General features: G+C 39.6%; 1 protein-coding gene across 3 annotated transcripts in view; it reads right to left on the reverse strand.

Moving 5' to 3' along the window:
- Positions 1-4,610: 4,610 nt before the first annotated feature.
- Positions 4,611-17,635, reverse strand: part of STIM2 (stromal interaction molecule 2) — a 215,712-nt gene continuing 202,687 nt past the window's right edge. For all 3 annotated transcript variants that reach the window (XM_070398328.1, XM_070398313.1, XM_070398321.1), the window contains 2 exons: positions 11,245-11,518; positions 4,611-6,060 (listed from right to left, as the gene is read on the reverse strand). In XM_070398328.1, the coding sequence (XP_070254429.1) occupies positions 5,583-6,060; positions 11,245-11,518 (752 nt within the window). In that variant the 3' untranslated portion in view covers positions 4,611-5,582. The remainder of the gene's footprint in view (positions 6,061-11,244; positions 11,519-17,635) is intronic.

Below are 17,635 nucleotides of genomic sequence, written 5' to 3' on the forward strand. Positions count from 1 at the left end.
AAAAAGAAAACATAGAAGCCACATTCTTATTCTAGAAACCTTTCCCAGGTCCTGAGTGGGGTATCCTTCCATCTCCCCCAGAATCCCTTCAATGACACCACTGCCCAGGAACCTCAGGTCTACATTTCAGCAGTTTGCATTCTCACAAGTGGAACATTAGCCCACGTGACATTCTAGTGCTGATGCATCAATGAAAGACATGGTCCTTAATAAACACAAGATATTCTTAACAGAACTGCACCACTGCCCTGGCTGCTTTGAAATGGAAATGTGGCAATCAAGCAAGAGGAAGAGCACTTTTGACCCAGATAAGATATCTTGAGTCCTGCTTCTACAGGGAACTGGAACCTGCAGGGCAAACCAGGAAGAAGGTGGGGAGGGGAAGCAGAGGCGCTGCCCTTGCTCTGGGGGTTGGAGGTCTGAATGGCTGAGCTACTGTGACTGCTCTCACCAGGTGGAGGTCAACTGCCTGCCTTCCTTGAGCTCACTGTTGTCTCATTTGGGGAGGCCGATGAAGACACTGCGACACATCCGGTAAAAACAAACATCAGGATAATGGAGAACCTGGCCGTCAGAACTCTTAACTCATGAAAGGATCCTGGGCATTGTTTAATCCCTGCACCCTAACAAGATCTGGACTGAGGCCGCCCCGTCATGTCCTACATCACACACTGCCAGAGATAAGCCCTCGGGGCTACTGGGAAGACCTGCAGACAGCTTCAGGTCATCCCAACACAGGATGGAGCTAGCACTGAACCTTGTCCTGAAGCCCACTTGACAACTATATTCAAGACAGGATGAGGCCTACCTGGGTCCATCTGAAAGGACATGTCTCTCAACAGAGACTGTTCTTTTTCAGGGCTGGGGGTGTGGGTAGAGAAGTCTTTTATCAGTACTATCAGGGCTTCTGTGGGATTGCTCAAACACTGTTTCTCTCTGGTAACAACTTCCCTCAAAATGAGCACCCTCGCCGTTATTACAAAGGGTTTTGTTGGAACTCAGGAACTGCAAACTCATTTGTTGCAACTAGACTACGAGATAGTAGAAACCCTAAAACTAACTTGCCTGTGATTATGTCTCAGCCATAGCAAATCTCTCCACACGCTCAGCAAATCAGCACCTTTAAGTTATCCTTAATAAATATGTTTGAGCTACACCCCTCTCCCCATTAGCTCCTATCTCCCCAACATTTGGTTTACATTTCCATCACTGTCCTCATTACAAAGATTTTTGTTTGCTCTGTCTCCCATTAGGTATCAAGTTCCCTTAGATCAGTGATGGCGAACCTATGACACGCGTGTCAGAGGTGACACGCGAACTCATTTTTTTGGTTGATTTTTCTTTGTTAAATGGCATTTAAATATATAAAATAAATATCAAAAATATAAGTCTTTGTTTTACTATGGTTGCAAATATCAAAAAATTTCTATATGTGACACGGCACCAGAGTTAAGTTAGGGTTTTTCAAAATGCTGACACGCCGAGCTCACCATCACTGCCTTAGGGCATTAGTCTGTCGCATTGGTCTCTATACCTCCAGAGCTTATGATGATGCTTGATACATAGTAAGCTATTAAATGTTTATTTAATAATTAAGTGGATTCTATGTTGTCTCTTACCTCTAATTTTTTGGGGGAAATCTCTCATTCAAGACACAAAAAACAGGAGGTCAATAAAATTAAAACTTAAATCTAGGTTTTCTTTGCTGAGATTTCCAGATAAAAAAGAAAAAGTACATGATTTTTTAAAATCGCTGTTTTAGTTGGTAAATAAATAATACAAGAATAGCTACATTTGAAAGATTGTGTAAGACTTAAAAAAACAGAAGGACCCCAAGAACTTAATGGGCAAAAGACATGAATAAACAATTCACTGAAATGAAAAGCGTATAACATGAAAGACTTTCCAACCATACCAGACATTATTTACCTATTAAATTAGCAAAGTTTTACCCACCGGGTAATTCAGAAATGACAGTGTGAAGCAAAAGGGTGCTCATACATTCAAGTATGAGATGAGATATAAACGTGGCTATGTGAATAATGAACTTTAAGAATAGTTATACTCACGGTATGTATGTGAGACTATGTGTGTGTGTGTGTACATAGATTCATACTTCTAAACATAAGCTAAAATATCTATGGTTTTCTATACACTTCTAAATATGCATATTCTGCCGAACCGGTTTGGCTCAGTGGATAGAGCGTCGGCCTGCGGACTCAAGGGTCCCAGGTTCAATTCCGGTCAAGGGCATGTACCTTGGTTGCAGGCACATCTCCAGTAGGGAGTGTGCAGGAGGCAGCTGATCGATGTTTCTCTCTCATCGATGTTTCTAACTCTCTATCTCTCTCCCTTCCTCTCTGTAAAAAATCAATAAAATATATTTAAAAAAAATAAAAAAGAATAACCATTTAAAATAAATAAATAAATAAATAAATATGCATATTCTAAGGACTCAAAATGTTGATTAGAATGTATGTGATATGACATAAAAGTTAACGATGTGATTCTACCACTTACTAGATAGGTGACCTTCAGTAAGCTATTAATTTTCTGGGCTCAGTTTCATTAGTAAAATGGTGATTTTAAAAATCAAAGGAAAAAAATGTACCTGCCTTACAAGGCTGGTGCAAAGATTAAATGAGAATGTATACTAATGAGTTCAGAACAGTGCCTGGCACATGGAGTGCTCAATAAAGGTTTAATACTATTAGTCCACAGACCAAAAATTTGAAAATAGCCTAATGATTAATAAAAAATGATGAGATTATGGTGAATCCATACAATGGCATATTATAATAATCAAAGTGTTCATTAAAAATTATTAATGATATTGGAGAAATGCTTATATTAAATGAAAAAGCATGATATGACATTAAATATATATAGTATGAATATATAGAAAGTGAACTAGCAGAAAACCAAAATAGTAAAAGCAATTATTTGGGCAAAATTTGATCTGTTTGCTGTTTTTTTGTCTTCTTCATACTTTTAAAATTGATATTTAGAGAGGGGGGATAGAGAAACATTGATTGGCTGCCTCCTACACGCCCCCCTACCTGGGGATCAAGCCCGAAACCAGGGCATGTGCCCTGACCTGGAATCAAGCCAGTAACCTTTTGGTGCATGGGACAGCACCCAACCGAGCCACACCAACCAGGGCTCTTTTTATACTTTTCTATCATGAATTGTTTCTTATAGTAAGGAAGATATTGCTTTAAAAATCAGGAAAACACAAAAGTTTTGTAAGGTTAAAATAAGGCACCAAATGGATCATTTAAAACATTTTATATTAATGCCTAATTATTCCTGTGTAAATGGTGTAATACAAAACTTTTTGTGGCTTTCCAAAACAATTATTTTCTATTGAATTTACAAATAGGGAGCTTTGTACTAATGCAAAGTCAATATTACAAGAAACACAAAACCATAAGTATCCCTCAGTTAAACTTGTTTATGAATGTGAGTGAGATTAAGCACAAACAATGCATTCCCTGATGGAGGATGCTACCCACTGTACTTAGGCCAGCCTCTCCCACACTCCACCACACGTCTTAGCGTCCAGGGGGTTCTGGTCCAGAATTCCCTTCTAACCTTAAACAAGAAGCAGCAGGCCTTGCTGGAAGCGCTTAGAGCCATTCCTCCTCCCGGCTTCATTCCATCTCCAGCAGCTCTTACCTTTTCTCTCCAGCAAACTATACAGGTATCTCATCCCTCCTGCAGTTTTCAAAGGGAAGCACTCCTGTCTGGCTATAAGAAGGAGAAAAAGATAAGGTATTCCCTTCACTCTGAAGAAACTCCCAGAAAGCTTTTTAATTCTTTGTGCACAACTTTTCCCTTCATTAACAGCCTATGTTCCTCAACTCTTGACCTTTCAGATGATCTTACCTCATAATCAGTCCAAAACACTATCTTTGTTTCAATCAATTTCTGCCCTTACAGTACTATTAACAATATAAATATCAATCAAGAACTCGACAGTTTTTAACAACAGTACAAAAAAGAATAAACAATCACACTTTACAGGAGACCTCAGGAAACTGTTAGTAATCTTAATAAATTATTTCTTTGGAGCAAATCTCAAACTTGTTTATCAATCAGCATTTTCATCTAAAAAGGACTGGGTTGGACACTGTATTTCAGTCATAATATTGAAAAACCATTCTAGCTAATATGTGTCAGTTGTTCACCCAAATATCCATCCACATTGTATTACCCAGATCGCTTATGATTGAACTTTTAAAAGAAGTGTTTTAAGCAGAAACTCCCCAGATGTTAATGTACTCTGTTGCTCTATGTGACAATCTTCACAGTAAAAACTACCCTTAAAGTAACCTATCAGTTTAATGAACCCCAAGCTTTACAAATTAATACAACACAATCTAAATGCACCATATATTTGTATTTGTTAATCGTGATATCAGAACATTTAAACATTTCAAACTACATAAAAATATGACAAACAATATAAAATAGAAAGAAGTTTGTTGACAACTTACTTCCAAAACATCGCTATTTCTTATTTTGCATTAGCAACAAGATAGCTTACATAGCTCTCCAGGAAACATGTAGTGTTTTTAGTGGAGTGTTAACAAAAACCAGCACAGTCCCACACAATAATGTCTCCGATTTATTATCTTTTCCACAGTACAAATTTCTCACAAACCATAAATCCTTTGCGGTTATTCAAAGTCTGTAAACAAATGTCTGAATCCCCACATCCCCCCACCTCACTTTAAGTTTGTGAATGTTTTAAGTCCTCTGATCAAGTTTGAACTCTTCCGCTTGCATAAGGAATAAAGAGCCTTCTCTCTTTAAATTATGTATATTTTATCATACAGCCTGCAATGCAGTAAATCACAGTGAAAGCCCTGGGAAAAACAAAACAACATGATCTTTACAGCAGGACTCAAAACTTTATAATATTAAATGCATTTAAAGAAGCTTCCCATAATAAAAGCATGGGTTTTCATTTCCAGAAATCAAGTCAATTAGAAACCCTAGGTTCTACTTAAAAACCCATTTGATCTAAAAGTGAAAACAGTCCCCTATCCACAGTCATTTTATAAACTTTATACAGTTTCACTTGCAGAGATTTTTTTTTTCCAGTCTGGAAAACAGTAGTGCAATTAGTTTTAATTCTTGTAAGTTATTTAGTCCAGGATGTAAATAGCTCTGTGGAAAGATAAGAAGATGCTCTGGTAAACAAGAAATGTTTGCAAGCCCATGCTGGCTTACCAGTCCATTAAAGCTCGTAAGTCCATAGTGGCTTACAATAAATGTTGTATATACATCACTAACAAAGCAGAAATAAATAGGCAGAAATGACTGTAAACTGTCTCATCTCTTAATAATTTTTCAGAAATAACTGGCTTGATGAATTGATTATATAGTCATTTAAATAAGTAGACAGTAGACAGTTGCCCTTAAGGACATTCCACTATGGCATCCAGTCTGGAAAGCCCCAATGGAGTTACATTCCTAAAATTAAAACAAACAAAAAAAGAGGGGGGATGGGGGGCGAGGGGGGAGATAAAAGTTTAAAGATGCCACTTGAATGGAATTCCATCAAGTCAGCCTGTTCACTTGGATTTCTTCTTAAAAAGGTTTTTGAGTTTTGATGGCTTTTTGCTCTTCTCTCCATTATGACAGAGGTCATGTGGGATGCTGCTTATCCTGGCAACATTCGGGGCTTCCTGCACTGGTTTACTGTTATTGCCACCTGAGGAACAGGATGTGTGGCGAGCTTTAGGCACCGGGATGCCACTAGAAAGCTGGTTCATGCTACAGGATTTCTCCAAGATGCCGTTGTACACTTTGCTTGCAGGACTGAAGATCATGCTCTTCGTTTCTGTCAGCCCTACACAATCAGGAGAACCCCGGGAGAGATCTGCAGTTATGGGCGAGTCTCCTCTGGACGAATCCTCTAGAGAGAGCTCATCTTTTGATATCTTTCGAGGAGACAATGTTTGGTATATCTCAAGGCTTAAAGGAGGAGATTGCTTCCTTCCAATGGAAGAATTTAAGGAGTCACATTCTGAAGCTGTGTCTGGTACTTCCCTGGATAAGACAGAGGTAAAGGTAAAATTTTAAATCAATACTGAGTCCCAGCAGACATTCTAACTATAACAACTCCTGTCATTTCAGCTATTAAAATGTAAATGGGGGAACCCCAGCCGTTTGGCTCAGTGGATAGAGCATCGGCCTGGAGACTGAAGGGTCCTGGGTTCGATTCCGGTCAAGGGCACATGCCTCGGTTGTGGGCTCAATCCCCAGTAGGGGGTGTGCAGGAGGCAGCCAGTCAATGATTCTCATCACTGATATTTCAATCTCTCTCTCCCTCTCCCTTTCTCTCTGAAATCAATAAAAATACATTTTTTAAAAATGTAAATGGGGGAAATGCTAAAAATTATACACATTTCAACAAAATTTGAAAATTACTAATTTAAATAATATAACAAACTTAATGTTTAATTATTAACATAAACTATAATAATGCAATCTACTAACCTAAGAAAAACAACGTTATACCTTCTTTGTTAAGAGAAATGAAAATGTTTAAAGTTTACAGACTTTTCTTATCATTTCAACTACTTATGTGCTATTTCAATGAGTATTTTTCTTCCTAAATCATATAGTTGACACGATATATTTGAAAAGATTAATCTTAGTCACTGCTTCTCCCTTTACTTAATTTTTAGTCATTAAGTTGATGAAATATAGCTTCCTGAAGAAGGAAAAAAGAAATATACTAAGAAATACATAAATTCTTCCAAGTTTAAAAAATAAAAAGGAAACTGAAGTACATTAGGGTGGGCAAATGAATGGGAGGTGGAAGCCAATGATGTAATCCTATTTAGAAGTGCACATTCAGTAAAATCTCAAAGGTTTACTCCAATGTGATTCTCCCCCCCCACCCCCCCAGCTCCCACCCCCTCACTTCTCTACAGTGGAAACAAGAAATAAAGAGGAATGGAAAAATAAAGTTCACAACCCTAAAGCCAACATATAGTAAGTGCTATCAGCCATTCCTTCAAATTATACCTGGAATCCCACCTCTTACTCCCCACTGCTGCCATCCCTCTTCCCGAACCACCGTGGAGTCACCTCAATCACTGCAATAGCTTCCTAACTGCTCTCCCTGCTTCTGTTCTGTTCCTCACTCTGAGTTACTTCTCCACACAGCCTTTTAGGTGTTTTTTTTAAAGACTCAACCAGACCCATCATTCCCGTGCTCAGGATTGTCCAATGCTTCCTCTCATACTCAGGCTAAAACCCAAAGTCCTTGTCCAAGTCACAAAGGCCTGTCTGAGCATGCCCACAGCAGTCTCTGAGGCTGCACACTCTCCCATTCTGCCTCATTCCACCACAGCCTCTCCTTGGCCTTCCCATAGGCCAATCTTGTGGTTCCCAAAGGGCATTAGCACTAGCTGGTTTCTCTGCCTCCCATTCTCTTCCCCTCCAACTCTACATGGCTTCCCCTTCTCCATGTCATTCAGGTTGTGATACCACCTCTAGCCACTCTATTTAAAACAGTATTCTTTTTCCTTCTACCTGTCTCTGTTTAGCATCCCAGAACTTATCACTACCTAAAATGATATTTTACATTAACACATTCATAGTCAGTTTCCCCAGGAGAAAGGAAACTTAATGAGGACAAGAAGTCTTATTAACTTCTGTATTCTCTGCACTGGAATAGTGGCAAGATTACAGTGGCTATTCAATAAGCATGTAATAGATGGATGGGAGGGAGGGAGGGAGGATCCTGAAGAATAGGGATCATGTCTTATTCTAGTTTTTGTACATACCATGCCTGACATATTTTTCACTATGAAAAATGATTAAGCAATCTCAAAGTACAGTCAAGGTAAACATAGCAGGCAAAAGAAATGAGGTGGGAGAAGGAAGAGAGCCAAAGACAGAATAGAAATGCAAGAACACATATTTTCATCATCTACCAGTTAGAACTAGGATAGGACCTTGTCTCACTTGTCTAGGCAGCTCAAGTTATTAGCAAGTGCATGGCACACAGCAGACTAAACTCATATTTATAGAATGAATGGAACTGAATGAGCTCTCACCTTGGATGACCTATGATCACTATAATTATTTATGCTGATGTGCATTTTATTACTTTGATATGCATATGAACATATCTATGTTAATGCCATATTTTAGATACATTAGCTTTCTGAATGTTTTTAGTCATTGCTATATACTTTACTCACACATGTGTGTGAAGATTGTGTTTATTGCACTACAAGCTCTCAGAAGGTACAAGATCCTATGGGCAAAAAAAGACTTAAAAATGCTTCCAGATAATGCAGTTCCATGTACTGCATAATTTTCCAATGCTTTTACAATCTGATAATGGGCAGTGCTAACAGAGGCAAGGCAGTCAGGAAAAAATGACTCAAAAATCTATCTTTGGTGGGGACTTTTCTGGTAGGTTTCTTTTGGAGATGTCCATTAATTGAACAGCATATATAACTGTTCTTGAAGCTACTCAGCTGCTTTAGTTACTATTTTATTAATTTACTTTCTATTTTGCTACATGGTTTGGCTACTCTGTGTGAACTTCTAAGGTAGGTTAAAAATATTTCAAAAACTAGTCCCAAAGGTCTAAATTAGGGGTGGAGAACCTTTTTTCTGCCAAGGGCTATTTGGGTATTTATACGATCATTTGTGGGCCATACGAAATTATCAACTTAAAAATTAGCTTGCTAAATTTGGTCAAACATTTAATTAACACCCCTAATGCCTTGGCAGGATCAGATCAAATGATTTCTTGAGCCTTATGGCCTGCGGGCCGGATGTTCCCCACCCCTGGACTAAGTCATGTGTGAAAAGAGCACTGATCCAAGTTAGGAACACTGTCCTGGTCCTGCCATTAGTCAGCTGTACAATCTTGGGCAAGTCATTTAATTTAAACAGGTTTCAATTTTCCTGTAAAGCTAAGAGAATTTGATTACTCTCTAACAATACTTCCATTCCTAACATTCTAATTCCAAAACAAATAATCTAAAGTGTTGCACATTCTGCTAACTATTCAGATCTGGAGAGTAGGTATAGTATACCTTAAAATCTCCCATCTTTTCTAGAGCACATTCTTTGGAAATGTTGAACTTAATTATGTGTACCATTTATATTATTTTTCTATTTCTTTTTCCCCCTACAGTTGAATTCATGTAAGTTTAATGCATGTGTAACAAGATGACTCAAGGTGAAGTTTAAATGAGTGCATATGTGCATAATGCATCAGACATAAAAGATCAGTAAATAATAAATGTTATTATTTTGTAAGGGTTCTGGTGGCACAACACTGAAGAGACTGAAAATAGAGAGGAGGAAAAGTTTTCTGACTCTAAATTCTTCTCATATTGCTGAGCTAGCTATGAATTTTTGATGTTGCTATTTAAAATGAAACTGAAAACTTCCATCCACTCAAAAAATTCTACTGGAAAGCATAGGCCTGGAGTTTTTCTACTAATATCCATAAGCCACACAAAAGGAGTTTTGTTAGTAAAGCCATCCTTCTGGTGACTACAGTTATATTGCAAAGATTATACAAAATAGCTAATTATAGGGTGCTAACCAAGCAAAGCTGTGTCAAATTCTCCAATTGTAAGGAGAATATAAAACATGGACTGTCTTCTTAGGAATATGCTATAATGATTACTTGCTAATCATAAAATTTACTTCCACTAGTAGATGAGACAATCATGCATGAAAATAATTATTTGATGATGACATTGACTAAAGATTCCCATGACAGAGAGCTACACGGGATCTTGGAGACCATCCAACCCATTTCATCTGGTTTTGTTTCTCATACGAGGACAGTAAGACTTTGGGGCTATACGGCTATTAAGTAGCAAAATCAGAAACTGACTCTGTTTTTCTGTCTAACCACAGGCTTCCAAGAAGGACAGTGGTTTAGAAAGAGAGATCCTCCATAACAACAGGCCTCATGGAGCACTGGGGTCCCTCAGCTGGACTAGCATACCCTGCCACTACTCTTTTTTATAGAAAGAAATTGTTATGAATACAAATTCCTTCTTTCAGTTCCCCACACTTTCTTAAACCTCTGGCATTTGATACTTGTTTACTATCAAGTGCTAGCACATAACAGTAAATCATTAAGTGACAACAAATATTTTAAAAACTCAGTCAGTCATATTCAATGTTTCTTTGTGCTCAAGTATATTTAAACTCATGCCTTTATACTTTACATATAAAATAGTTAATAAGTTTATGTTTAGAGACTTGAGTTACCTGAGTGCTATGACTTCTTCTAAAAGCTGTACCTCAAAATATCTTCCTATGTCTGTATAGTGGTCCCCAAATTCCCAGCCCTAGTACACAGACATCTTCTCCCAGTCAGTTATTCTGTTGTTGTTGCTTTTGTTAATCCTCACCCAAGAATATTTTTCCCATTGACTTTTAGAGAGAGAGGGAAGGAGGGCAGGAGACATCGATGTGAGAAAGACACATAGATTGGTTGCTTCCCGCACACACCCCAACTCGGGCTGGTGGATCAAAACAGCAACACAAATATGTGCCCTTGACCAGGAATGGAACCTGGGAATCCAGTGTGTGGGCTGACACTCTAACCAGTGAGCACACTGACCAGGGCTCCCAGTTAGTTATTCAATCAAGCACTAATATAGAAGGGATTTTGCAGATGTAATTAAGGGCATAAACCAGTCGACCTTAACATAGAGAGATTATTATCCAGGTGAGACTTTTAAATTTGGGTCTAGAGATCAGAGATAGAGGCAGTCAGAGATTCAAAGCAAAGGAAGGATTTGACGGAAGGGAAACTCTCTGTTGCTGGCTTTGAAGATGGAGGCCACATGGAGAAAGGAACATCGGGCAGCTTCTAGGAACTGAGAGCAGCCCCTGCACGGGAACCGGACCTCAATGCTATAACCCCAAGGAACTGAATTCTTCCATAACCAACTGAGCTTTGAAGAGGCCCCAAAGCTGCAGATGAGAGCAGAGCTCAGTCAATACCTTGATTTTACCCTTGTCAGATCCTGGGCAGAAAACCCAGCCACACCAAGCTTGAACTTCGGCATATAGAACTGAGAGCTAAAAACTGGGTGCTGTTTGACATCACTAAGTTTGTGGTAAGTTCTTATGCAGCAATAGAAAACTAGTAAGACACATCAGTCCTACCCACCCCACTCCCACCTCCCACACAGCAGCCCAACATATACTTAGTTTATTCACTGCCAATACCATTGCTTCTCAGCAGAGAAGTAAATGGCCTCCTCCTCCTCTTCACTCCTATAAAGAGCAGGGCAACTTGACACTGAGAGGATATCTGGATCAGGGGAGGCCAATGAGTGCTGGGTGTGCTGGGGATGGTGGGCGTGCCGCGGGTGTGGCGGGTGCGGAGCGTGGGCAGGGAGCTGAGCTCGCTGGGTCTGTGGTGAGGATGGCACGATGCTGCGACGAGAGCGACACAAGCTACTGCTTCTGGCTAATGACCCAGCAGGTTTAGCCATGGTCCCTGAAAACCAAACATAAATTTTTAAAAAGCTCATAAAACCCAGTGCTCCTTTGTACACGCTATAAATACTCACAAAAGAGAACTGATGTTACTAAGATGTAATCATTTAATCTACCTTACTGAAATAAGTGACTGAACCGTTATTACCATCCTCCATCACCTTTACTGCTCCTCAGGAAAGTTAAGAAATAAAAAATAAAATCTAACAAAAATGAAATCAAGTCTAAAAATAAAAAGAAATGAACATAAACAAGTTAGGTTTTAATATTAAATTTGACATTACTAACAAAAAAGATTTTAAAATTTACCCAACATAACAAATCCTTAAATTCAGAAAATCAATACAGCGGGGCCTTGACTTACGAGTGTCCCGACTAACGAGTTTTTCAAGATACGAGCCGTCTCTCGGCCGAGTTTTTGCTTTGAGTTGCGAGCTAAAATTAGGGTTACGAGCCAGTTTCAGATACCCCACTGCTAGTTGGCACAGCGAACATCACAGTGAACACCACAACATCAGCCCAGCATCATGTGTCTCACTTGTTCACTATTGATTTGACATATGAGTAATTTGAGTTACGAGCTCCGTCACGGAATGAATTAAACTCGTAAGTCAAGGCCCCACTGTATAGCATATTTACAAGGAATTTGTACTTTGTTACAAAATAAATTTCAACATTAAAAGAAGGAAATTATCAGTAAAATATAAGTTGGATTTTTCAATGGTTTGATCCCTGGTTGTGGGTGCATGTGGGAGGCAAATGGTCCATGTGATGTTTCTCTCTCACATTGATATTTCTCTCTCCCCCCGCCTACCCTTCTCTCTCTCTCAGAAAAAAAAAAAAAAGTCAATTAAAAAAAAAGAACCCTAGCTGGTTTGGCTCAATGGATACAGCATCAGCCTGTAAACTGAAGGGTCTCGGGTTCAATTCCGGTCAGGGACACATACCTCAGTTGCAGACTTGATCCCTGGCCTTGTCAAGGCATGTGCGGGAGCAACCAATTGATGTGTCTTTCTCACATTAATGTTCCTCTCTCTTCCTCTTCCTCTCCCCCCATCATTTCCACTCTCTCTAATAATCAATGGAAAAAATATTTTCACTTGAGGATTAAAAAAAAAAAGTATTGCTCACAAATATACAATATTTTCCAAAATTTTTTTTCTTAATTATGTTGCCATGTCTTTTGCCTGAAAAAAATATATGAATCCCTGTATTAGAGTTATATACGCTTGGAGTTGAGGGTCTTTCTTCCTTGTTGCCTGAAGAGGACTGGATGGGGCTATAGATATTTATAACACTATAAAATCACAGTATTAAAAAGCAGGCACTTTGACCTTTCAACAAGCATTCCTTTACATAATGTGAATGTTTTACAACATGTTCAGGCTATTATTAATTTCCAGTGAAGGCAGATATCCACCCCACCTGTGATTTATAAGAGCAGTTAAATAAAACATCCAAGCCAAACTGGTTTGGCTCAATGGATAGAGCGTTGGCCTGCGGACTGAAAGGTCCCAGGTTCAATTCCGGTCAAGGGCATGTACCTTGGTTGCGGGCACATCCCCAGTAGGAGGTGTGCGGGAGACAGCTGGTCGATGTTTCTCTCTCATCGATGTTTCTAACTCTCTATCCCTCTCCCTTCCTCTCTGTAAAAAATCAATAAAAAATATTTTTAAAAAAATTAAAAAAAATAAAACATCCAAGTTCATTATATAGAAATTTATTACTGAGATAATTTTCATTCTATTATCAATAATTAGATAAGAGAAGCACAGCGATTTAATATGACCCTCTACTGCAAACTGTTTTTCCTTATGCCAGAGAAGATAAATTTTGTTTTGTAATTAGGGATTCCCCCGTCACCAACAACCAGAAATAATAAGCCATATATGGACCTCTGGTTCTAGCAATATGGCAGTCAAGGATTACCTGACCAGCATTTCCCAACTCTCAACAATGCACTTTAAATACCCTCAAACACTTCAATATGATGAATAAAATACAACAATAGTTCTAAATGCAAACTTGCAAGGAAGAAAAAAATTATCAGATGCCAAAACAGAGAAGATAAAAGAAAGAACTACTAGATCTGTGAGTGACGGTGGAACTACTGTGAAGGTTCCCAGTCACAATAATTCAGGGTTTTGGGTTATAATTTGGGGATATAAAAGACATCTTGAGCCCACATGAAGTAAGGAATAGGAACTGTTAGTGTTCTGGATAAAAGCTGGGGTCTAGATGAGCTACATTCCTTGGTGAAAGCATATGTTTAAAAAAAATCTCTTTAAAATAGCTCAGTAAAAAACTACAGACAGAAGAAGGCAACAGTTAAAGTGGTTCTTAGAGAAAAATTCATAGCCATAAAATCATACATTAAGGGAAAAAGGAGAACTAAAAATTCATAAGCTAGGTGTCTAAATAATAAAACAAACAAACAAAAAATAAATTCCAATAAAGAAAATAAAAGAGCAGAAATAAATGGAGAATATCAACAAAAAACCAGTTCTTTGAGGAATGAAAGAGTAAGTGAAATAAAAGTCAAATTATGCCAGATTAATCAAGGATAGGAAAATGAAAGGATTTTTAAATATAAGTGAAAATTTTTAAATCATGTAAAATACTATGGACAACTTTAAGCCAACGAATTTTTAAACTCGGGTAAAACAAATAATATTTTAGAATCACATAACTTAAAATTAGGCTTTTACCCATTATAAGAATCTAAATCAATAGTTTGAAAAAAAAAAAATCTGCCCCCTTTCCTCCTGCCAAAAATCCTTAAAGAACAAATAATCTGTATTTTATACTATCAAGAGTATGGAATAAAAATTCAAAACATTTATTGGGTATTATTATGGGTCAGGATCTGTTCTAAGTGTTTTACAGGTATTATTATTATTTAAATGACAAAATAATTACACAAGGTGGGTTACATTTTATAGAGACTCAGAGAGAGTGCTTCCTACAAGGCTACACAAATAAAAAATAATGGATGTTTTATTCAAAACAAAATACTGGACAACATTAACCTATAAGGTGAGGGGGTGTGATACATATTAATGGTGGTGTAAGGATTCAAATCTATGCAATCTTGTTCCAGAGCCCACATTCTTTTAATATTTATTGATTTGACAGAAGAGAGAGAGAGAGAGAGAGAGAGAGAGAGAGAGACATTGATTTGTTGTTTCACTTATTACTTATATGTGCCCTGACCAGGGATCGAACCCACAACCTTGGAGTTGTCAGGATGATACTCTAACCAACAGCTACCCAGCCAGGGTCAGAGCCCACATTCTTAACCACTATATTTTACTACCTCTATTTAAGAGTAGGAAAGAATGGGATGGAAAAATAGGCACATTCCTTGACTTACTTTGTGATGCTAGTTTTACTAGTAACCATGATATCAAAATCAAACAAAGTATTTGGAAGGAAAATTATTGGCTAAACTAATATATGATTAAAGATATAAAAACCCTAAATAAAATAATATAGCAAACCAAATCCAATCTATCGTAAGTCATAATGTACTGTTAGCATAATAAATTGGATTTGGTTTGTCACAATGCACTGTTTTTATAATAAATTGGATTTGTATGCTATATTATTTTATTTAGAGTTTTTACATATTTAATTAAGTAGATTAAAATTACAAATAAAAAAATAAAGTGATCACCTCAAAATATGCAAAAGATGTTGGTAAAATTTAATATCCATCGATTTAAAAGAAAAATCATTATTAGCAAAATAGGAATAAAAATTAAATTTCTTAATTCAAAAGCAATCTAGCAAAAATGTAGAGAGAAAAATATCACACTTCATGATGAAATATTATTGGGAGCATTCTTTTTACAGTCAGAAATGGCAACCACTACTACCTGCAATCACCACTCTTATTCAACACTTTATGGGAGGCTTCAGCGGTTCTCAATCTGTGTATCACGACTCCTTTGGGGGTCGAACAACCCTTTCACAGGGGTCGCCTAAGACCATCGGAAAACACATATATAATTACATATTGTTTTTGTGATTAATCACTATGCTTTAATTATGTTCAATTTTTAACAATGAAATTGGGGGTCACCACAACATGAGGAACTGTATTAAAGGGTCGTGGCATTAGAAAGGTTGAGAACCGCTGCTTTAGACTGAATAACAAGGGGGAAAAATCAAAAGGATTGGGAAGAAAACAGCAACTCATTATTATTGTCTATACAAAAAAATCCAAAAGGCCCTTAGAAGAGAATTCAATTTTTCTGTATACAAGATCAGTATACCCAAATCAACAGCACTTCCCTAAATATCAGCACAAGCTATCATACCTAGAAATTAACCTTGAAAACAAAATATATGCAAGAACTACACAGAGAAAATTGTAAATTTTACTTAAAGATATAAAAGTAGGTCTCAAATGGAATTTATGAATAATATTTGTTCCCAAGTAAATTCAAAGAAATTCCAGTAAAAGCCCAATGGAATTTCATAAGCTGATCCTAAAATGACCCAGAGTAGCAACTAAAGCTGAATAATAAATGAAGACTTTGAAGTACCAAACCTCAATACTTATTATGAAGCTACTAGAGGCCCGGTGCACAAAAATTTGTGCACTCGGGGGGGGGGGGGGGGGTCCCTCAGTCCGGCCTGTGCCCTCTCGAAGTCTGGGACCCCTTGGGAGATAACGACCTGCTGGCTTAGGCCTGCTTGTGGGTGGCAGAGGGCACGTCCAATCCCTAGGTGCAGCCCCTGGTCAGGCTCAGAGCAGGGCCGATTGGGGAGTTGGGGCGCCACCCCCTGTCATGCACAGAGTAGGGCGGATTGGGAGGTTGCGATGCCACCCTCAGTCACGCTCAGGGTAGGGCCAACTGGGGGATTGGGGCACTGCCCCCTGTCACACTCAAGGCAGGGTCGATGGGGAGGTTGTGGCGCCACCCCCGTCACGCACAGAGCAGGGCCGATCAGGGGGTTGGGGCGCTGCCCCCTGTCACTCACAGAGCAGGGCCCATCAGGGGGTTGAGGAGCTCCCCCCTGTCACTCACAGAGCAGGACCGATAGGGGAGTTGGGGCACCACCCCCTGTCACACACAGAGCAGGGTGGATCAGGAGGTTGGGGCGTTGCACCCTGTCACACTCAGGGCAGGGCCAATGGGGAGGTTATGGCTCTCCCCCGTCACACACAGAGCAAGGCCCGTGGAGGGGGGTTGGGGTGCCACCCTCTATTACCCACAGAGCAGGGCCGATCAGGGGGTTGGGGCGCCGCCACTGTCACACTCAGGGCAGGGCCGATGGAGAGGTTATGGCTCTACCCTGTCACACACAGAGCAGGGCCCGTGGGGGGGGGGGGGGTGCTTGGGGCACCGCACCGTCACACACAGAGCAGGGCTGATCAGGGGGTTGGGGTACCTTCCCCCGTCACGAACAGAGCAGGGCGGATAGGGAGGTTGTGGCCCCGCCCCCTGTCACTCACAGAGCCGCAGGGTGATCAGGGGGTTTGGGCGCTGCCCCCTATCACGCTGATCCTGGTGCCGGGAGCCTTGCTGTTCCGCTGATCCCGGTGCTGGGAGGCATACTACCCTTTTACTATATAGAATAGAGGCCTGATTCATGGGTGGGAGCCGGCTGGTTTGCCCTGAAGGGTGTCCTGGATCAGGGTGGGGGTCCCCACTGGGGTGCCTGGCCAGGCTGGCTGAGGGGCTGAGGGCCGTTTTCTGGTTGGCGGGTGACTGAAGCTCCCAACCGCTCCTTTTTTTCTTTTTTTTTTTTATCCTGGGCCAGCTTTAGCTCTGAGGCCTCGCTGCTGAAAACTTTGATACAATGTTGCGATCTGGGTGGCTGAAGTCCGGCTGAATAAAGCCGGCCAGTTTCTGGGGTTTTGTTTAGCTTCTATATTTGTTACATAGTTGCTTAGAGTTGCAGCTGAGAGGCTGGCAAGTCAGGCGGGGAATGCTGGAGTCCGCAGTCACTGGAGCAAGCAAGCCTCCCTGTTCGCTTCAGTGCATGGCTGCCGGCCGCCATCTTGGCTGACAGTTAATTTGCATAAGGATATACTGATTAGCCAATGGGAAGGGTAGCGGTCGTACACTAATTACCATGTTTCTCTTTTATTAGTGTCGATAAGTAG

The sequence above is a fragment of the Myotis yumanensis genome, unplaced genomic scaffold, assembly GCF_028538775.1.
Source record: "Myotis yumanensis isolate MYYU_CA2020_CCGP unplaced genomic scaffold, mMyoYum1.0.hap1 SCAF_1, whole genome shotgun sequence".
Classification (NCBI taxonomy): Eukaryota; Metazoa; Chordata; class Mammalia; order Chiroptera; family Vespertilionidae; genus Myotis; species Myotis yumanensis.